This window comes from Eptesicus fuscus, chromosome 7 (assembly GCF_027574615.1).
Source record: "Eptesicus fuscus isolate TK198812 chromosome 7, DD_ASM_mEF_20220401, whole genome shotgun sequence".
Lineage (NCBI taxonomy): Eukaryota > Metazoa > Chordata > Mammalia > Chiroptera > Vespertilionidae > Eptesicus > Eptesicus fuscus.
Genome location: NC_072479.1, coordinates 105,446,017 through 105,468,325, shown reverse-complemented (window position 1 = coordinate 105,468,325; position 22,309 = coordinate 105,446,017). Strand labels below are relative to the sequence as shown.

At 66.5% G+C, this 22,309-nt stretch overlaps 1 protein-coding gene across 1 annotated transcript in view; it reads right to left on the bottom strand.

Annotated features, from left to right (window-relative positions):
• The window catches only part of PARVB (parvin beta), a 68,665-nt gene that overhangs the window by 34,108 nt on the left and 12,248 nt on the right, over positions 1-22,309 (bottom strand). Inside the window, exon 2 of the mRNA XM_054719621.1 lies at positions 321-410. Within this exon, the coding sequence (XP_054575596.1) occupies positions 321-410 (90 nt within the window). The remainder of the gene's footprint in view (positions 1-320; positions 411-22,309) is intronic.

Sequence of the window (22,309 nt, the reverse complement as noted above, 5' to 3'; positions counted from 1 at the left end):
CCTGCCGCCCTCGGCCTCCCGCCGCCGGCCCGGCCGCTCACCCGGCACCGTCCTTCCACGCAGTCCTCTCCTACCTACTGCCTCCCGGCCCACACCCCAATAACACCCGCATCTTCAGCCGGAGCCGCTCCTGTCCCGCCCGCACCGTATCCAATGGCCTCGTGCTCAGAGCCAGCCTCCCACGTGGCGCCCGGTGCGTGTGTGAACAAGAGGCCGTGACACCAGGCGTCCCCGCCCCCCGGGACTGGGTGCACGCCGCGGGGGCTCCGCCGTCACTCGGCAGGGGCCGGTGCGCAGAGGGGTCGGCGAGCCCACGGTACCTAGCAGGGTGTCCTCGGGGTGCAGGTCCGCCAGGGCCGGCGACATGGGCGAGTTGATGGCATTCTTGCCTTCCTCCTGCAGGTCGCTCACTGCGGGCAGAAGAGGAGACGCCGTTAGCGCGCACGGAGCCCGGCTCCCCGTGCTGGCCGGGGAACAAAGCGGACACAATCCCCGATCTCAGGCACGTAGCAAGCATTCCTAAGTGGCTCGGCGCCCAGAAAAAGTCTGAGGAAAAACGATCCGAAGCAGGAATATGTTCTGCAGCTCTCCCCGCCAAACACTCCCCCTCCCGCCGGGCCGCCGGGCCGCCGGGCCGCGGCCCCTGCTCCGTGGAATCTGTGACGAAGTCACGGAAGCTTCTGGAGGCTCCGTGGTCTGCCCGAGGCTGCTGATGGACAAGCGTGGTCACAGCCTCGTGGCCGAGACGGCAGGCCCCTCCCCGCACGCGCACGGGGAGCGAGTGCCGAATCCACAGCGAGGCCCGGTCCAGGCCGCGTTCGTGGGGACAGACCCTGACGGGGGTGACAGGTGCTGCCCGGGTCGGCCTCCACCTCCCGTCCAGAGAACACAGGTTGTGTGCGTTGGGGTGCAGGGTCCGCAGGGTCTGGGGGTGGTGAGGGGTACAGCATGGATCCCATGAGGGCACAAAGGATCTCCCGCCCCCGCACTAGAGAGACGCCAGGGAGCGCAGCCGCACTATCAGCCTCGCCTTCACACCGTGTCCCCCACGCCGTGTCCCCCACGCCGTGCCCCCCACGCCGTGCCCCCCACACGTGTCCCCCACACACTGTGTCCCCCACACCATGTCCCCCACACCGTGTCCCCCACACCGTGTCCCCCCTCCACGCCGTGTCCCCCACGCCGTGTCCCTCACACGTGTCCCTCACACCGTGTCCCTCACACGTGTCCCCCACACCATGTCCCCCCTCCACGCCATGTCCCCCACGCCGTGTCCCCCACTCCATGCCCCCCACACGTGTCCCTCACACACTGTGTCCCCCACACCATGTCCCCCACACCATGTCCCCCACACCGTGTCCCCCCTCCATGCCGTGTCCCCCACACCGTGTCCCCCCTCCACGCTGTGTCCCCCACGCCGTGTCCCCCACACCATGTCCCCCACACCGTGTCCCTCACACGTGTCCCCCACGCTGTGTCCCTCACACGTGTCCCCCACGCCGTGTCCCTCACACCGTGTCCTCCACCGGCCATGCCTGTGACTCCCAGACCCATTGCTGGCCGGCTCCGGCTCAGCCCCGAGATCAGACGCACCGGTTCGGGGTGGGCCCTGGTGGGAAGTGCGGGGCCACAGCCGGGATCACGGGCCACAACACCGCCCTCTCCGTCGGTGGCCGGTGCCGGGGGCCAGGCCCTCTCTGACCAACGTGCTTGAGGGGAAACCCTGCTGCCTCTTTCCATACAGTCACCTCCGCCTTCGCCCGCCCCGCTGGGCACCTGAGTGACAGGTGATGGAGAGGCCGGGGGCGGGGCGGGCGTGACGGCTTCGGGACAGGCGGGCCCGCTGATCCCCCGGCCGGGGCGCCAGCGGCCAGTCCCACTCACCCCGGGAGCCGCTCCTCACAAGGCCAGGGCCCTGGGAGGACGGGGAGACGGAGCGGCAGGACGAGCCCGGAGCTGCGCACAGTGGGCTCGCGGGACCCGGCCGCAGACCCAGCTCTGGGGACCGCCGCCCCCCGCCCCTCACAGGGAAGGGGGCCGTGGGACCCCGGTTTCTCACCTCCGCGAAGGCCCTGGCGCACGGTGGTTTCATCCCACGCCCGCGTTCACGGCAGCGCGAGTCACAGGAGCAAAGGTGGACCGAGCCCGAGGGCCCACTGATGGCGGAGGGACAGACACGTGGCCCGGCCACACCGCGGGACATCACCCACCCCTCAACAGGGAGCAGATGCTGGCACCGCGCCAACGCCGAGGAACCCTGGGTATTAACTGAGCCCAACAAGCCGGCCCAGAAGGAAACCTGGGCGCGCCCACAGGAGCCCGGAGCGGGCACCGGCAGACAGAGCGCAGGCAGCGGGGCAGGGCCCGGGGCAGGGGGGCCTGGGCCACGGCCCAGCGTGTCCGCGTGGGAGGGTGACAATCCTCGAGGTGACGGCGGTGATGGCTGCACCAGGTGAACGGACCGCACGCCACGGAACTGTTCTCGTAAACTTGGTCAAAGACGGTAGATTCTACGTTACACGTATGTTACCGCCATTCAAAGACAACAGGGACCCTCCCCACAACATTCGGCCTGGAGCCAGCCCCGCCGTCCGCAGCGTCCCGACCCCCCGGCCCCAGACCCTTCGCTCAGCTGCGCAAGGAGCAGCCGGGTTCACGCTTCATGGCAGCTGAGACACGTGGATGGCGAGACGCTCGGCCTCCCGCCAAGTCCTCGTGGATCCAAAGGTGTGTGCGTGGCCTGGGGAATGGGTGCAGGCGGAGGACCCGGCGCCCAGGTCCCACGTCCGGCCGATGTCACTGACGGGGACAGAGAGGCCAGGGGGTCCTTCTGGGTCAAGGCCAGAGAAGAACAAAAGACCCTGGTTTCACAGGAGCAGAGGGTCACGCAGGGGGGCTCCGGGCGCAGGGGGGCTCCGGGCGCAGGGGGACTCCGGGCGCAGGGGGGCTCCGGGTGCAGGGGGGCTCCGGGCGCAGGGGGACTCCGGGCGCAGGGGGGCTCCGGGTGCAGGGGGGCTCCGGGCGCAGGGGCGCAGGGGGGCTCCGGGCGCAGGGGGGCTCCGGGCACAGGGGTCTCCGGGCGCAGGGGGGCTCCGGGCGCAGGGGGGCTCCGGGTGCAGGGAGGCTCTGGGTGCAGGGGGGCTCCGGGCGCAGGGGGACTCCGGGTGCAGGGGGGCTCTGGGTGCAGGGGGACTGGGCACAGGGGTCTCCGGGTGCAGGGGGACTCCGGGCGCAGGGGGACTCCGGGCGCAGGGGGGCTCCGGGTGCAGGGGGGCTCCGGGCGCAGGGGGGCTCCGGGCGCAGGGGGGCTGTGAGCCCATCGCTCCCTCAGAAGGTCTTCCCCTGCGGGAAGGGGCGGGGGGGGGAGGGAGGGAGGGACGGGCGGGGGGGGGGGGGAGGAGAAAGTGCTTCCAGGCTGGAGAGGGAGCGGTTCTGACAGGAAAGTGGGTCACAGGAAACAGCAGTCTGCACGCGGCCCTCGAACATCAAAGGTAGCACTAAGCAGGGCCAGGCCTCCACCGGGGAGAAATGCTCTCGGCCCCGCCCAGGCTCCGGTCCAACGGCACGTCCAAGGGGCTTGTTATGCCTCAAGCCCTGAGGTTAACCAGGACCCCGAGCCAGGAGGAGGGGTCCCCGCAGACCACAGGGCCAGCCGCCAGCTGTCTGCGCCAGGGCCTGTGGTCAGAGCCCCGGATTCAAATCTCACTTTGCCACCTGCTGGGGAGTGGCCGGGAGCAAGTCCGCTCCCCTTGCCAAGTCCCAGGTCCCCGTCTGTAACGTGGGGAGGGCAGCAGTGCCCACTTCCGGGGGCGTTGAGGGCTGTGAGGCTGAGAGCACTCAGCCCGGCCGCGGGGCGACTCTGTGAAGGCGGTGAGGGCACACAGGCGCTCGGAAGGGGGTGCAAACAGGAATGAGCGATGAAGAGGAGGTGAGGTCCTCATCCCAGGGAGAACCACGGAAGGCTCCCTGGAGGAGGCAGCCTGAAAGATGCCAAGAATCCAGAGAAGGGACGTGGGACTCTGTGCAAAGCATCTGGTGGCCTGTCAGAGCTGGACTCGGGGCGCGAACGCCAGGCCGCGTCGACGCTGAGCCGCCCTCCCAGCCCGGCTTCTCCGAGGGGCCCTCGGGGAGGAGCCTCCCGCCTAAACCTGATTATCGTCTTCGGAGGTCAGGCCAACAGCTGGAAGGAGGGGCTCCGGAGCCCCGGCTTTTCCCCACGGGCCCCTCGCTGCCAGCCGAGCGGCTTTCCATTCATCCAGGAATGCTTGGGATCTGACAGCCCCGGTCCACTCGCCAGACGGGCAACACTTCAAAGCCGCGAAACCCCAGCCGTCCTGAGTCACGGACCGGACCGGACGCCTGCGGGCGTGCACCGAGGGCGTGGGCGTTCGGAGGGACTGGGCTCGCACTGAGCTGGGGACCAATCACAGTGTCCGCCATTGGTTTGCGATGAAGGCCCTCGTCCTCAGCCACGCACGAGGAGGTCGGCGCCCACGCATCGCTACCGCGGCAGAGCCCACCTCCCAGCGGTGACGCGCCGCGGCCGTGGGCACACAGTGGGCACGGGGCTGGGAATGCCAGGAGGGTCAGAGAGGCGGGAGGGCGGGGCAGGAGAGAGCCAGGGAGAGCATTCCGTAGGCCCAGTGCCCGCGGGAACGGCCTCTCCTCCCTCGGGCCGCGGTGGCAGGCCGCAGTCACCAGATCTTAGGAGTTTTCAAAGAAAGCTGGAAGTTTGGGGTTTCGTGTAGAATCTCCTAACTTATAACTGTAAGCAAATAATCCGAATTCTGTGGACCTACTAACATTTCCTGAGCACCTACTGTGTGCCAGACACCCTCCCTACTGTTCATTCATCTCCTCTCCTAACCAGCCTCTGAGGGAGCGGCTGGGTCCTGGCTGGGCTGGCACCTGTTGGAGGGGAAGGCGCCTGAGACGCACCACCAGCGAGCCTTGGAGTCTGAGCCTGGTTCCACCTGATCTTGCATTTCACTGTCCCCAGTTCAGCCTTAACCAACCTCAAGCCTCAGCTCACTGGCCCCCTCCTCCAGGGAGCCCTCCTGGGCGCTCCACACCCACCCCAGACGCCTTTCTGCCCGGCTCAAGCCACACAGCCCTGTCACCATCTCTCTCCTGGACCACCTGCCCCCATCAGTGCGAACAGCTCCTGCACACAGTGGGTCTCTCCGTGCATTCCAGGAGCAGCTGGACGAAGGGTTAGAACCCGGAGCCAGTCTGTGGGTTTCGGGTGGCGGCTCGGCCACTGACGAGCTGTGTGATGCCGCAGGCACCCACGTGCTCTGTGCCTCAGTTTCCACTGAAAGAGACCCGCGGGCATGCAGCAGCCGTCGGCACACGCTGGCCCTCGGCGTCTGCTGAGGGGGCGAATACCTGTGTGTCTCCAGATCGCTCTCTCTCTCCATCCCCCACCCAAAGCCTGGGCAGGCTGACAGGAGAGCACCTCTCCGGCTGCGATTCCAGCCGCATAAAAAGGAAGAAAGAGGCTCAGAAACCCGAAACCTGGCCCCCGGAAAGCGTCCCGCAGAGCTGCCCCGAGCCCCGGCCAGGCGGAAGGCTCCAGCTCAGCCTGTGTTTAATCTTTTCCTCTGTGTGGCTTTCCCGTCTTCCTTTATACCCGGCTCTCTCCAAAGGACGCTGTGAGGAGCGTTCTCTTTTCTCCTTCCTTTGACATCATTAGGAAAGCGGGCGGCTCCAGAGCCAGGCTGCCGAGGGGACGCATCCATCTAGGAGCACCGAGGCCTCGCTCCAGGGGCGCCGGGGCAGGGAGGGGGGTCATGACACAGCCAGCAAAGAAGGGGTGCAGGGAGCTGGTGGGGGGTCAGCGAGAATAAAGAGGCCTCGAGGGGAGGCCGGAGCTGTGCCGCTCCAGGCGCTGACATTTTCCTGTGTGTCCTTTCAACACAGCGGGACCCTTTGTCACCAGCGGGGCTGCGTCGCCACGCACCGCGTCCTGGTTTTCGCGGGAACAAAAGATCAGGGAGAGGCTTCCGAGGCCCGGCCGGACCAGGACCAAAGAGAAAACGCCAACAAACGCTGCCTCCCGCCGCCCCTGCAGGAGCTGGCCACGCAGGGCCCCGGCCCCGGCCTCCGAGACGGACCCACGTCTAGGCACAGCCGCCCCCCTCCGGGCACACGGCTCAGCGTGGGCGGCGAAAGGAAGGCGAGCAAGAGGGCGCCCCTCCTCCGGCCCGCCGCCCTCCCGTCCAGGTCCGGGCGTTCCAGCGGGAGCCACGAAACCTCCGGAAACCAGGCTCCGGCTCCGCCGAGGGAGCGAGAGCTCTCTATGGATTCCCACCCCCCCCCACCCCCCCCACCCGGCGGCGCTCCGGGCCGTCTCCTCGCAGGAGGTGTAACGTATCGGGACGATTAAACTCATCAGCCAGGAAGGCCTTCCAAACAGAGCGGCTCTTCTCACAACAAACCACGTGCGCTCCCCGGGCCCAGTGCACCGCTCGGGGTGCGTCCACGAGGCCGAACAGACGGAAGCAGGAGGGATGACCCCGGACTCAGCGCCCGGCTCAGACACGCGGCAGACCCCGCTCCCGACCCTTGCTCCGAGGGCGCGCCGTGTCCCGCGTGTCCCGCTGGTAAAGGCCTGGGGATGGGAGGTTATGCACTCCAGGTTCCGTCTCCAAGGGCCTCAGGGCCACGGTGGATGGCGGCAGCGTCCCGTCCAGGGCGAGGCCGCGGGGCAAACAGCCCCGGGAGCCGCTGTCCTCCCCAGCCCAGACGCGGGCGAAGGAAGAAATCGCACTCAGCGATCCGTGAACAACACGGAGAGAAAGAAGCTCTATCTCTAAGGTGCCCGCCCCGTCCCCCTCGTGCTGAGGCCTCGTCCCAGTGTGCGGCCCGCCATCAGCCGTAGTGACACCCGCTAACCCGCTGTGTCAACCCGCTGTGACTCGGCGGGCGTGAGCGCCGATGAGACCGCAGGGGATCAAAGCCACGACGGCTGCCCAACCACTGACTTACGGGGTTTGCTCGGCTGGGGCACGGGGCCATCTGATTTCTCAAGACGCAATAAGGTTGAGGCTGATGTGAACAGGGGAGCCCTGCCATGAGGCGAACCTACAGGTCGACAGGACCCCCGGCCCCACGAGAGCTCGCACTGAAGATCCGCCCTGGTCCGGCCGCGGCCAGCCTCGGAGCCACAGCCCGCGGGTCTGACGGACCTCGGCCGTGGGCCAGCCGGGGCGCCACGTGGAAGAGGCCGTGCAGGCGGCAGCCGCGCAGGAGGCCGAGGACTCGAGAGGGAGGCCCCTCTCCGCAAGGAGGGTCTCACTCGCGGGACAGGCCGCCCGTGTGCTGGGCGCACTCAGCACCTGCGGCTGCGGGCCCGGGAACGGAGCGTCCATCGTCCCGGGAAGGCGGGTCTGAAGGCCGCATGGCTAAAGCGCAGATGCAAAAGATGGAGCTCAGAAGCCGGCATCAAAGACACACCTCGGCCAGAGCCTCGGCCCTCCCTGCCCTCCGCCCGGGGAGCGCGGGAGGTGAGAGCCACAGAGGAGCCTGTCTGTGGGAGGGAACGGGATGAAAGACCCGAGTGGACGCTCGGTGTCAGCGTTCCCGCATAAACCACCCGGCGCGCGGAAACCGGGACACGGAGGGCGGCCTGCATCGTGACGGACGCTGGTCCCCAGTTGTTCAGGCAGAAAGCAAGTGGGTCAGCTTATCCGCGTCACCGCCCGAGCGCAGCAGGGAGCGTCCTCGGGGCCGGAACAGCGGTCGGAGCCGAGGAAGGCCGGGCGGCTGCGCTGGCCTCCGCCGGTCCGGGCTCCGGTCCACCTTCCGTCCACCCCGCCCCCCAGTGTCTCAGGGCTTCGTCAGGCCCCTCCTCTGCCCACAGCCTGCCCATGCACCTCCGCCTCCCCAGAGTCCACACCCCTCCCCGGGGCACCCCCCCCCCCCCACCCCCGCCCCCCCGCCCCGTGCCTTTGCTCAGACGCGCCCCTGCCGGGAGCACCATCTCCAGTGGCTGCTCGGCCCGGGGGCGCGACACCCCGCCCTGCTCGCGGCAAAGCCCCCCCGCGGCCTGTTGGAGGCGTCCGTCTCTCCTCCAAACCCCGGCCCAGGGCCCCGTGCCGCCGTGGAGAAGAGCCTTGGGGTCCGTCACGGAACAGCCACGCCTGGGCACGCGCTTTAACTCCTTCCACCTTTACGTCTCCCCGCTGCCGGGGGGGGGGGGGGGGGGGGGGTGACAAGCAGACCTGCTCCAGGTTGTCATGACAACTGATTTACAAGATGGTGTGCGTGGAGAGGCCGTCAGCCAAGCAGTACACGTGGGTCTCCCCGCCCCTCCTCGCCGCCGTCGGCACCTGCGCGGGCTGCCGGGCGGGCTCAGCAGGCACGGCCATCGCTCGACGAGTTGGCCAGCGAACCCACAGGGCTGCAGGCCCGGCCGTGAGCCCACAGGGACCCGACCTCCGGAGCTGGGACCAGGGGCCGTGTGGTGTCTCGCCGCTGGATTATAGACGCCTCGAAGCGGAGGTCGAGTCCCGTCACCCGAGCCCCAGAGGAGGGCCCCGCGCACAGAGGGGGCCCCGCAAACGTGTGCCTGGCCGGGCCGGACAGAACCGGCCGCTCCTGGAAGCCTGTTATCGGCCGGCATCGAGGCGAGGATCGGCCACCGTCAGACACCGGTCGCCCGGTCACCAGCCCTAACGCACCCAGACGCCGCCGCGCCCACCGCCCCGCACACCGGGCGGGTCTCGTGGCGAGATCCCGAGTGCGTGGCTCAGGCGTCACCGGGACCCGCCGCACACGTCGCTGAGCATTTAAACAGACGCTCATCAGACTGAGTGACCCCGGAGCTTCGTCTCAGAGCAGCAGGACGGCAGCTGGGCGGCGCCAGCAACACAGCCCGACCCGCACCGGGCCGGACAGGACAGGGTGCCTCCCGGCCGGCAGCAGAGCCGGGCCGGCCGCCAGCCAGGGACAGGTGACCGGGAGGAGGCGCCGCGCAGCCTGCGGGAGGCTCGGGCGTGCTGGGCACGGGAGTCCAGGGAAGTTAAAATGCAGGTGCAGCCGGAGGCGCCGGCGGCCCAGCAGGCCCAGCAGGCCCGTCGGGCATCGCGCCCATCCGGGCAGATGCGAGAGTGCGAGCTTCCCCAGGGACCGCGAGGGCCGCCGACATCTCGTGCGGATTCTTCCGGGTCTCTGGGGCACATGTCCCGTGACCCCCACCCCTCTGATGGGCAGCTGGACCCATATCCCCAAAGCCAGCCTCCCCGACCCCGAAAAGGGCATCCTGTTTGCCTCCCATGTTCCTGGCCCCCCGCCACCCCCAGCAAGCACTCCGTTCCGGCCCCCGTCCGGCCGATCCGACGGCAAACCCTCTGGCGCGGGCGTCCCGTTCCCTGGGTTTGGGGGACGGTGCCTTTGTCCTATTTCTATCCGTCGACGGTGCTGGCGTTGAGTGCGTGAAATCGCTATCGGTTGCAGGCTACCCATCTGTCATTAATCAATGATAAGTGACAACCAGACTAGAGGAAGCAGAGGGTGGGGGCGGAGAGGGAAGCCCAAAGGAAACTCGGAATTATCCAGAAAGCGACGCCGAGGCCTGCCCGTGCCGAGCTGTGGGGCGTGGGCCACCGCGGCTCGAGGTGACCAATCGGATTGCTCCCGGCAGGGGCAAGCCCCCGGGGCTCACGCGCTGCGAGAACCTGCTTAGCAAAGAGGAAGCGGCTCGCAGCGGAAAGAACAGCCCGGAGAAGCGTGTCCCGCGGTCCCTGGGCCGCAAGCTCGTGTTAATTAATCCGATCAGCAGTGCCCGCTGCCCCAGGGAGGTCCAGAGTGTGCTCTGCCGAGGAAATAAGAGAATTAAATCATCACGACATTTAAAAAGCCGCCGTACATGCACCTGCAGCAGAAATACTCCTGTGGGAGGAACTCGGGGAGACGCTCACAGAAAACGCCCGGACGGCGCCCTCTAGTGGCCCGTTCCCACCTGTACAAGCGAGACAGCCAGCCAGCAAGGGCTTCCTCCCAACAGCAGATGGGGCTTCGGGGGGACCCGGGTGCTGGCGGCTCCGTCCCCACCTGAGACACTCAAGGGGCCCAGATGGCATTCCTGGGGCCCAGGCGCAGACAGCTCCACCCAACCTGAGCGGATGCAACGCTCGAGGCAACATCGGTGGAAGACCCCTACCCACGGCCCCGGGGTTCCTGGCGGGGGGCCTCTGGGGGGAGCCCCGGAGGAGCGGCTGGAGACACAGGCACGTGGAGAGTCCCTCCTGCCACCCACAGTCAGGTTCCCTTGGCGCCCACACTGGTCCGTCTGCTCTGAGCATGATCCGTGGGAGGCACGTGTGTGCGTCTGTGCTGCTGGATTCCTGCCCTTGGGGCCTGGGGGGGCTCGCACCAGGCCTGCCCACCTCCCAGCTCCCCGCAGGGCGCCTGGCCCCGGGCACCGCTGAGTCCATGGTAAGTGCGTGACGAAATGGGTGCAGGAACGAATGTTTCGGGGCCCTGACGTGCCTTCCGGGCATTTGTTTCTGGAACCCACAGGAGCTCTTTCCTACTCCTTATTTCAGGGTCCCTGTGGCAAGCTGGGTAATGCCCCCCCCCCCCCCCGAGGATGTCCACGCCCTAATCCATAGACTCTGTGACCTTACAAAGCGAGAGGGACTTGGCCGTGGGATTAAGGTAAGGGCCTCGAGGTGCCCAACGTCATCCGGGCCTTTACACAGTGGATGCAGGGGGGTCAGCGTGAGGACAGGCCACGCGAGGGCGAGAGCAGAGAGGGTGGGAGGCGCCACGCTGCGGCTCTGACGTCTATTACAAAAGAGAGCAGCAGGGGGTTGCCTCGGAGCCTGGGTATGTGTGCACATGTGTGTGCATGTGTGTATATGTGCGTGTTCCAGGGAGATCTCGGCACCCATGTCCCAGGGCCTAGGAGGAAAGGTCAGAGGTAGCCAGGGGTCAGCTCTTCCCCGCGCTCCCTCTCCTGGGGGGGAGGGTCCTGAGGGCGCCGTCCATGGAGGCGGCTCCTCCGAGCTCAGAGCTCCTCAGGGGACAGTCCCGCCCTCGGGGGCATGTGGCAGGGCCTGGACACAGCTCGGGTGTCACACGTGGAGGCAGGTGCTGCTGCTGGCATCTCACGTGTAGAGGCCAAGACGGCCAACACGCTGCAGCGCCCAGGACGCCCCAGCGCAGAGGGGGACCCCACAGCGCCCAGGACGCCCCAGGTCAGAGGGGGACCCCACAGCGCCCAGGTCGGCCCAGCTCAGAGGGGGACCCCACAGCGCCCAGGTCGGCCCAGCTCAGAGGGGGACCCTGCAACGCCCAGGTTGGCCCAGCTCAGAGGGGGACCCCACAGCGCCCAGGACGCCCCAGCTCAGAGGGGGACCCTGCAGCGCCCAGGACGCCCCAGCTCAGAGGGGGACCCCGCAGCGCCCAGGACGCCCCAGGTCAGAGGGGGACCCCACAGCGCCCAGGACGCCCCAGCTCAGAGAGGGACCTCGCAGCGCCCAGGACGCCCCGGCTCAGAGGGGGACCCCACAGCGCCCAGGACGCCCCGGCTCAGAGGGGGACCCCACAGCGCCCAGGACGCCCCAGCCAAAGGGGGACGGTTGTTTAAAACACAAATCACAGCAAAGTGTGCCGACCTCAGGGCAGGAAGGAAGCGGGCGCGAGCTGGCCACCAGGGACTTGGAGGCGGGCGTCCGGGAAGGGCTCTCTGAGGGCATGAGAAGGGCCAGTGCCCTAACCCGGCGAGGCCTCCGCTGGCGACCAGAGGCCCCGGTGCGTCCTGCTGCCCACACAGCCGCCACGAGCGAGGGGGACAGAGGTCCCCTGTGACCTGGGCTCGGGCCGGGGGCCGCGGGCGGCAGCTGTCAGCGGCACAGGATGCTGGCTCACACCTGGCTGGTCCGGCCCTGCCTGCCTGGCCCAGCTGTCACCAGTGACCAGAGCGCTCACCCTGCCGAGCCCACGGCTGCCTTGAAGGGAGGGCGCCGGTTGCCAGGACAACCAGAGGTGGGAGGCCAGGGCCTCGGACAGGTGGCCAAGCTTGCAGTCCCAGGAGCGAGGACCAGGGCAGGTGGATCCCGGCCTGTGGGGAACAGGGGACCCCGCTATGCCTGGCCTCGATGAAGGAAGGGCGGACGGGGGAGGGCTCGGGCTGTCACTCACCATCTTCCCCCTCCCCCTCTCCCCCCCTCGGCCGGGCTGTGTGCTGTGTGGGCGGCTGGGGTCTGGCCCAGCACCCGGCACACAGCGTGATGATGGAGAGGGATGGATGGGCGCAGCTGTAGTCACTGCCCCGGGTGCCCGCCTCGTGCCCACACGGGTGGAGAAGCAGAGGGACAGCAGTCTGAGCTGCCCCACCCGTGGGCTCCCTGGGGTGGGAGGCGGCGGGGGCAGCAGGCAAGACTCGCTCCAGGTCTGGCGGTGAATGGTGACATTCCCATTGGAACCAAGTCTCCTGCCCAATGCTGGGGGAGCGGAGGGATGCTGGGTGCAGCACAGGGATACTGGGTGCAGTGGAGGGATACTGGGTGCAGTGGAGGGATGCTGGGTGCAGCGGAGGGATACTGGGTGCAGTGGAGGGATGCTGGGGGGGAGCGGAGGGATGCTGGGTGCAGTGGAGGGATACTGGGAGGAGCGGAGGGATACTGGGTGCAGTGGAGGGATGCTGGGTGCAGCACAGGGATACTGGGTGCAGCAGAGGGATACTGGCGGGGAGCGGAGGGATGCTGGGTGCAGCGGAGGGATACTGGCGGGGAGCAGAGGGATGCTGGGTGCAGCGGAGGGATACTGGCGGGGAGCAGAGGGATGCTGGGTGCAGCGGAGGGATGCTGGGTGCAGCGGAGGGATGCCGGGTGCAGCGGAGGGATACTGGGTGCAGCAGAGGGATACTGGGTGCAGCAGAGGGACACTGGGTGCAGTAGAGCTAAAGGGTGTCCTTCTCTGCAGGACTTCTCAGCGCCTTCCTTGCCTGTGCTCCTGGGGTTGCGTTCTCCCAGGCGAGAGGGAGGGGGAGGAGGAGGGGGAGGGGACTCAGAAACCCAGCTCCTCGTCAGAAACAGCGAAGGGACCACGTCTGTCCCCGGGCGGGCGGGGCGGCGGCAGGGCAGTCCCTCCGGAGCCTCCTCCCAGCCCGGAGGCCGCGGGGCCTGGTGAACCCTCGCTGCCCGTTACGGGGGGGCCCGCTGTCCGGAGAGCCTCCTGCATTCAGTGCCCCCGAGCCCCCCTTCAGCTGCGCCCACAAAAGCCCGCTCCAGGGGAGGAGACGACCAGCAGAGGCCAGCTGTGACCGCCGTGGCCCCTGTGGGCCTGACACAGCCCCCTCTTTAAGGAATAAACCCCCGTCCTTTGTGCCGCGGACGGGGGCAGCCTGGGAGAGAGCTCTCTCCGTGTCAGAGCCCTAAGGTGTCTCGTCACCAGCATCTCAGCCCCCAGCAGGCCCCGGGGGGCCAGGAGCTCCAGCCACACCCCTGACGCCGTCCCCACTCGCTGTGTGACCTGGGCTGGTTCCGCAGCCTCTCTGGGCCCGTTTCCTCGATTATAAAACAAAGCCGCTATGAGGACCGCACGTTAAAAGACTGGACAGTCCCTGGGGGCCGCAGCTCAGAGCCCACCACCTGACCGCCGTGCCCATTTCACAGGCGGGAAAACCGAGCATCAGAGTGACCGCCGAGTGCCACCGCCGCGCCAACCCCGGCGGACAGAGCTGGGCTCCCCGGGCCGCCCAGCGCCAAGCCCCTCCACCGCCTGCCTCCGGGGAACAGAGACGGCACCTCTCGTCCGTCCAGTGACGAGGCCGGGCAGGCCCCAACCCGCCCTCGGCGGGACCCCCCTAAAACGCCTTAGCTGCAGCTTGATCCTGAAAGTGTTGCAAACACCCGTCTCCCAGCCCCAGAGACCCCGCGACCCGCCGGTGACAGACTTCCCACCGCGCTCCCTCCACAGATCACCCTGATCCTCAGACAGCGCCCCGGGCCCCACACCCACCCCCGGCAGCGCAGGGGGGCTGGCCCGGTGGCTTCTGCTGGAAAGGCTACGGAAGAAGGGGGGACTCACTGGTGAGGGGGTGCGGCCGGCGGAGCCGTGGGAGGTGCAGGCCAGCTGAGCGGGGACTCGGCGGGGACTGGGTGGGAGACGGGGACGCACTGGGCTCGGGTGTGGGAGCGGGCGGGCCGCCCCCGTGACTTGCAGTTGGAGGCAGAGGCTCTGGGGGGACCCTGAGGAAGCTCGGGACGGAGCCGCGGGGGGCCTGGCCGTGCGCGATAGGAGCTGGTGACCACAAAACGCTATTTCTGTCGCCGCTGCCACGGCCGCGGGGAGCACGCTGCCCACGGAAACCCGCAGCGGCAGAAGGAAGGCGGGGGTGTCCGAGCCTGTGCGTCCCCCTCCCACACGGTGACGGGGCTCCGGGACAGGGGAACAGGGCACCCGGCCCCCCGTCAGTCTGACCCGGCCGGGGCCAGGGACCAGCCACGGGCGGGCAGGGGGGTCCCCGAGGCGCGCAGGTCAGCGCCCCGTCCCGCCCGAGCAGAGAGGACAGGCACAGCCGCCTCCCCCACCCGCACCCCCTGGTCCCCATCCCGTCAGGAGGACCGGCCAGAAGAGGCACATTTGTCAGCCCGTTCCCATGACAACAGAAATCCAACACCAGAAACAGGAGAGGCGAGAGCCAGCCAGACTGTGGGGGCGGCCGACTGCCTCCCTGGCTCCGTTCCCGGGGGGAGGGACACGGAGGTCCTGGAAAAGGGGTGCTGGGGGGAGTAGCACTCACCCCCCTTTGGCCACCGGACGCACCGCCTGGCGTCTCGCTGTTGGCCGGCGGTGTTTGGGGGACAGTTCAGGACACGAGGACCGAGTCTAGGGAAGGGATGGCACTGGGAAGGCGCGAACTGAACCCAGCACCCCTCCCCCGGCTCCTGCCTCCTCCTCCTCCTCCTCCACCCTTTCTAAGACTCACTTACGTCTAGCCTGGCCGGCGGCTCCGTGGTTAGAGCGCTGGCCCGTGGACCGAAGGGTCCCAGATTCCACTCTGGTCAAGGGCATGCACCTCGGTTGCAGGTTCGATCCCCGGCCCTGGTCGGGGTGTATGCAGGAGGCGACCAATCAATGTGTCTCTCTCACATTGATGTTTCTCTCTCTCTCTCTCTCTCTCTCTCTCTCTCTCTCTCTCTCTCAAAATCAATGAAAAAAATATCCTCGTGTGAGGATTAACAAAAAATAAAAAAAGATCTGTGTAAGTCTAGCCGGTTTCCAATATTACATCAGTCCCAGGTGTACAATATAGCGCTCGGGCATTCACTCGCCTCGCCAGGTGCTCCCCAGGAAGGCTGCCGCTCACCTGTCACCTGTGCCCTGTCCCCGTGAGTGACATCAGCCTCCGCCCCTCGGCCTGCGCTCGGAGACGCCAGGTGGGCCGCGGCGGACCAGGTGTGACGGCCCACCTGGCTGTGTCACAGCGACATCTACCAGCGCTGGGGGACCTCGCTTCCTCACGCCCTCACCCGAAATGTGGGGGTTTCTGGGTGGGCCCCGAAGCTCCCCCGTCGGCCACCTGCTCACCGCCTCCCCCCCCCCCGCCCCGATGTCCGCGCTTCTGGCTCAGCCCAAGTTTCTGGGGCTCAAATGGTCAGAAGTTCGCTATTGAGAGCGGTTCTTCTGGCCGCAGATCCTGAGAAAGGTCCCGCCCGTGAGTCACCCACAAACCGCGTGCCTCTCCCCGCCTCCCCGCCTCCCCGCCGCGCAGAGCCAGCAGAGGGGCCGGGCCGGGCTGGGCAGGACGGGGCACACAGCCCCCTCCGCAGGCGGAGCAGACACGCCGCCCGGAGAATGACAAGTGCTATTTAAAACCCGGTGACATGACAGCCGCCCGGCATCTGTTTAATGACACGGGCGCCGCGCCTGTCAAACACGGCGGCTGCGCTCCTGACGGGAGAGCAGACACCGAGGACACGGTACCGGGCGCACCCACCCACGCTCCTCGGCGACGGGGACGCCGCTGCACCGGCTCTCACCGTCCCCGGCTGGCAGCGAGGGGGTTCTTTCCAGGGTGCGTGTCAGAAATAACATCGGCTCTCTATGTTACGGTTGAAAAATTGCATGAGCCCCGCCCGGTGGCTCAGTGGGTTGGAGAGGGATCCTATTCCGACAGGTGGCGGGTTCGAGTCCCGCTCAGGGCACATACCCGGGTTGTGGGTTCCATCCCCGGTCAGGGTGTGTGGAAGGCAACCGCTCCATGTTCCTCTCCCCCTTCCTCTCTCTAAAGCTCCACTGAGATGTTCCAGCTGTATAGAAAGAAGCTACAAAGCCGAGTTCATCTGCCGGCTTCTCGGTGTGCGCGCGGCGGGCCTGGCAAACACCGGCTTCTCCGCGTTGCTCGGAAGAAGAAAAAGACCGATCCCCCTCCTCTCCTCTCCCTTCAGAGCCGGGGGCGGACCGGGCCACGGACCAGGGACGAGCAGAACCAAGACACACCGTGAGCCCCTGCGGTTTCTCCCCATCACGCCCTCACCTGGACAACAACAGCAACGGCGGTGATAACAACTACGGTTAGGCACTTGCCACGCACAAGGTGGGAGGAGTCATGTCCCCAAGTTCACGTCCGCCCGGGACCTGTGACCGTGACTGTATTTGGCAGTGGGGTCTGCAGAGATGTAACCAGTGACGATGAGGTCGCTGGCGGTCATTGGAGGGAAGTCTGGGCACAGACACGCCGGGCGGCGGAGGCCGTGGGCCGCAGAGGCAGGGGCTGCCGTGACGGGGCTGCGAGCCAAGGTCACCGAGGGTCGCCGGGCCCCGCGGGAGCCAGGGAAAGGCCAGGACAGGCCCCCAGGCCAGCCCCGCGGGGGCCGAGGCCTGAGACACAGCGTCCGGCCTGACGTCAGACGCACTGCCACCCGCAGAGCGGGATCCCTGCCTCCCCCTGTCTCCCCGAGACAGGTCTGCTCGGCGCTGATAAACTCGGGTCACGGCCACGAGGCCCCGCGGACGCCTCCCGGGGCCCTGCTCGTGGCGAGATCCCGCACGACCGCGCCCTCATCTCTGGATTTTCTTCAGACACACAGACTATTTATAGCATCCCGTCATTACGGCTCATAAAATCACCCCCGGGCCCGACGAGTATTTATAGCGCGTGCCGCCACGCGCGAGATCCTGCACAGCACGTTACATTTTTCAAAAAATAATTTACTTGGCTAATGACCACAAATCCCCTAACTTAATGTATTCTTCAATGTATTTAATTTTCCAACAAGTGGAACTACAAGCTCACGGGCTGAGCATTTTTGCCAAGTTGAGACAAGCAGCCAAAAAAAATGTTTAAAAAAAGAGCAGAACAGAAACGGTGAGCATCGCGCCAGCCACCAAGGACTCCCCGCCAGCTCTCATCCGCTGCCTTTCTCACGTCGGTACAGTCCCCCCACCAGCCGGTGCTCCCCCACCGACAGGGAGACCGAGGCACAGAGAGGGGTGGCCTGCCCATCAGGGACAGGGAGACTGAGGCACAGAGAGGGGGTGGCCTGCCCATCAGACTCAGGGACAGGAAACTGAGGCACAGAGAGGGGGTGGCCTGCCCATCAGACTCGGGGACAGGAGACTGAGGCACAGAGAGGGGGTGGCCTGCCCATCAGACTCGGGGACAGGAGACTGAGGCACAGAGAGGGGTGGCCTGCCCATCAGGCTCAGGGACAGGGAGACTGAGGCACAGAGAGGGGGTGACCTGCCCATCAGGGACAGGGAGACTGAGGCACAGAGAGGGAGTGACCTGCCCATCAGGGACAGGGAGACTGAGGCACAGAGAGGGGTGACCTGCCCATCAGGGACAGGGAGACTGAGGCACAGAGAGGGGTGGCCTGCCCATCAGGCTCAGGGACAGGGGATGCTGGGCAGAGCGGAAGCCGGGCAATCTGGCAGCGGAATCCCTGCCCTCCCACTGGCTGTCCTTCCTCTGAGTCAAAACTCGTCAAAGGAAATCCCCCTGCAGCTGGGCACTGAGTCACCACCTCCTGTGTCCCAAAGGGACAGGCCCCTGGCACAGGCCCCGACGCGGCCTGCAGAGGCGACAGCGCGGCTGCACCACGGAGCTGGCTGCGATGCTAGGCGAACCCGAGACACGGGACACGCCAGCATGGTTCCAGATGCAGAAAGCTCAAAGTCAGGCAAAGGCCAACAGCATACAGGAGTGCATGTGTGCGTGCGTGGTCACTCTGCAAGTGTGTGCATGTGTGTGCGTGGTCACTCTGCAAGTGTGTGCATGTGTGTGCATGGTCACTGCAAGTGTGTGCATGTGTGTGTGCATGGTCACTCTGCAAGTGTGTGCATGTGTGTGTACATGGTCACTCTGCAAGTGTGTGCATGTGTGTGTGCACGGTCACTCTGCAAGTGTGTGCATGTGTGTGTACATGGTCACTCTGCAAGTGTGTGCATGTGTGTACATGGTCACTCTGCAAGTGTGTGCATGTGTGCGTGTACATGGTCACTCTGCAAGTGTGTGCATGTGTGCGTGCGTGGTCACTCTGCAAGTGTGTGCATGTGTGTGTACATGGTCACTCTGCAAGTGTGTGCATGTGTGTGTACATGGTCACTCTGCAAGTGTGTGTGTGTGCATGGTCACTCTGCAAGTGTGACATTCCCAAGAAGAACGGAGTGGCTAAAGGGCTCCCCTGGAGCTGCTGGGGGCCGGCTGTCAGGCCCTCGCCGCTCCCGGTGGTCCTGGCCTCCTCTGTGTCCTGTCCACGCGGGGCCCCCGCCCTCGTCGCTGGGGTCACGTAAGGCAGCGATGGCCGCACGTGAACCGCGTCTGTGAGAGCAGTCTGGGGGCGGAGCCCGCCACGCAGGGCGGGTTTTTAGTGCTGGTCTAAGCCGGCCTGGCCGCGGCTGCGCGTGCCGAGCCGTCCCTGGGCCGCAGCCACGCGGCCTCGCTCTGCAGCAGCAGAGGGTCGATCCTGCAGAGACCGGGCCGCGGAGGCAACAGCTGCTTCGGGAACTTGACAGAAGGAGATCGCCGCTCTCAACGATGAGCTCAGAGTCTCTCACATTTCCCGGGCGGGACGCCGGCCGGAGGACGGGGAACGCGGGCTTCTCCGGCCCCTCGGACCCGCCAGGAGAGCGCGGCGAGTTCCTCCCGTTTCCCCGGATCCAGCAGGCGGAGGCGGAGGGGGGGGCGCAGGCAAAGCTTCTGCGTGCTCGGCATTCGCACCACGACGGTCGCCAGGCGGCACAGCCCACGTGCTCTCCGGGTGATTCCGTCAGCACGCCCCTCCCCGCCGCCTGCGTGCTCCCTCGCGGCCCGGACTGGCCGCTGAACCGCTGGGCGCTCGGTACGTCGGAGGCGGATGGAGACCCAGCCAGCGTCCTGGGGCAGCAGCCGCGACGCACCCCAAACCCCGGGCGTAAACCAGCAGGCATTCCCGCCCCGGGGCCGAGGCCAGGCGTGAGGCCCAGGCGGGCAGGGCTCCGGGGCGGGGCTTCCTGCCCTCCTGGGGTCTGATGGAGGCGCAGTCCCCGGCGTTCCTGTGGCCCCATGACCTCAGTCCCTGCCTCTGTCTCCGCAGGCCTCTCTCCCGTGGCGCTGTGGCTGCCGCCTCCTCTTTTTGTGTTCGGCTGCTGTTGCTGTTAACCCTCACCAGAGGATATTTTTCCCACTGGTTTTTTTGGAGAGAGTGGAAGGGAGGAAGAAGAGGGAGAGAGAGAGAGAGAGAAACATCGATTGGTTGCCTCCCGACTGCACCTCGACCAGGGCCGGGAATTGAACCTGCAACTGAGGTAGGTGCCCTTGGCCGGAAATCGAGCCTGCGACCCTTCAGTCTGTGGGCCAGGGCGCTAACCACTGAGCAAACCAGCCAGGGCTGCCCCTCCTCTTATAAGGGCGGGTCGTTCGGCTTTGGGGCTGGCCCTACTCCCGGGTGGCCTCATCTCAACTCACATCCTTACCACACCTGCAAAGACCCATTTCCAAACAGGCCGCGTTCACAGGTGGCCGGACGAGGACTTGCACACGTCTTGTTGGGGGGTGCGGGGGGGGGGGGAGTGCGGGGGGGAGCACAGTTCACCCCAACAGAGCCCTTCGCCCGGTTTCCTCTCACGGCCCCTCCTGGACCGAAGCACACAATTAACACAGCCAAGAGCGGCCTGGCGTGAGCGCCGCGTACGAAGGGCAGTGCCCCCACGGGAAGGCTCCTCCTGTGCAGCGGGACGCGGACTCGGAGGCCACGCCGGAAGCTAGCAGGCCTGGCCCCTCGGGACCTCACCACCCACGTGCCCGCCGAGACCCGGAACCACTCGCCGGGCACCCGTCCAGGCTGGGCCCCCGGCCTTCCTCAGCGGCCGGCGCCCGGCGAGGGAGCCACGGGCTATTCAGGGCGGCAGCTGGGCCAGCGGGACGCCCTCCGCTCCGGTCAGTCCCCCGGCGCCTGTCAACAGCCGAGTGACGGGCCAGCTCTCCCGCCCGCGCGCCTCCCCCCGCCCCCCGCCCCTGCTCCGTAGGAATCACGTGACTTCACAGCAGGGTCTGCAGCACCAGGCATGTGGCTTTCATACCGGGCACCTGGCAAAGGCGACCTTCCCTCTGCCCAGCAGGGCGCCGGGAGGACTCTCGCGGCTGCCTGGCCAGTGTGTGGCCGAGAGCCACGCTTCTCCCCGGCTGTTCCTCAGTGCGACGCCCGCGGGAGCCACGGTGGCGAAGGAAAGCCACAGGCCACGGGCTCTGTGCCACAGCCCGGGTGACACCAGTCAGACACGGGCACCTGAAAGGGGCGGGGCGGCACAGGTGCACACAGATGCCCGCCTCCGCGGCCGCTGTCACGGCTCCGCCCCGTGTGCTCCTCCGTGCACGGACCGGTGACACACCTGTCACACTCGGATGACACCTGACAACCCCCGAGGCCGTTCTCACCATTAACACAGTTAACGCCTTCTTCTTAAATCTACTTTGTACTGGTTTTGGAGAGAGAAGGGAGGAGAGAGAGAAAATCATCAATGATGAGAGAGAATCATTGATGGGCTGCCTCCTGCACACCCCGCATTGGGGATCGAGCCCGAAACCCCAGCATGTGCCCCGACCAGGAATCGAACCGTGACCTCCTGGCTCCTGGGCCAATGCTCAACCACTGAGCCACACCGGCCGGGCACCACAGTTCCTTCTTAAAACAACCCGGAGATGGATAATGGCAGTGTTGCCATGAACCCCCCTTGTCCAGCTCAATCCGCTTGTCACCGAGTTAGGAAGGACAGGTGACCCAGGTCTGTCCCTGCCGGCACCCCGCAGTGGAGGAAGTCTTCAACAGCGGCTGAAGGGGTTGGAAAGACGACCGAGAACACGCTCAAAACCCAGATCGCGTCAGCAGACCAAATCTGGCCCCTGGACTGTGTGGGTCAATAAAGCTTTATTGAAACACAGTCGTGCCCATCTGGTTAGTATTTTCTACGGCTGCTTCTGCGCAGTGGCAGTGGCGGCAGCGTTGAGCCGTTGCCACAGAGACTGACAGTTTTCCTCTCTGGCCCTTTGCGGTAAAAGTCTGCAGACCCTCAGATAGGTGATGACTGAGCAGCGAGGCGGAATCCGGGGAGCCCAGGCAGGCGCTCTCCGGGGCCCTGCATGCCGTGATACTGAAAGGGGAACTCATGCCCAGCCGGTGTGGCTCAGTGGCTGAGCATTGACCTATGAACCAAGAGGTCACAGTTCAATTCCCCATCAGGGCACAGGCCTGGGTTGCAGGCTCGATCCCCAGTGTGGGCCGTGCAGGAGGCAGCCGATCCATGATTCTCTCTCATTATAGATGTTTCTATCTCTCTCTCTCCCTCTCCCTTCCTCTCTGAAATCAATAAAAAGATATTTTAAAAAAAGAAAGATAGGAAGGAAGGGAGGGAGGGAACTCACGGGCTGGAGTCCATGGTGAGAGTACCAGTCCCCCACCCAAGAGACAGGCAGCGGCTGAGTCTGAGGCCGGGTCTGCGTGGCCACTGACACCCACTCACGGTCGGGAGGGCTGAGCCCTCGCCCTCAGCCCGGGCTCCGCCTCTAACAGCAGTGACAGCCAATTCCAGCTCGAGTCTCCGGGCCATCGCCGTCCCTGGAGTTCCTTACGATGCAGAAATCGTGCTTGAAATTGATCCTTCTGACACGGAGGAGAATACCGTAAAAGCAACCCATGGGCCGCCACGGTGCGGGGACCTGCTCAGTCCTGGAGGCGCCTGCAGGCCGCCGGGGTCTCCCTGGGCGGATGCCTTCACACCCTGAGAGCAGCCGCTCACGCGGACCCGCTCACCGGGCCGGGGCTTCCATTCCCGCCGCGGCCTGGAATGAGGCGGAAAGAACCAGCCCGTCCTTCGC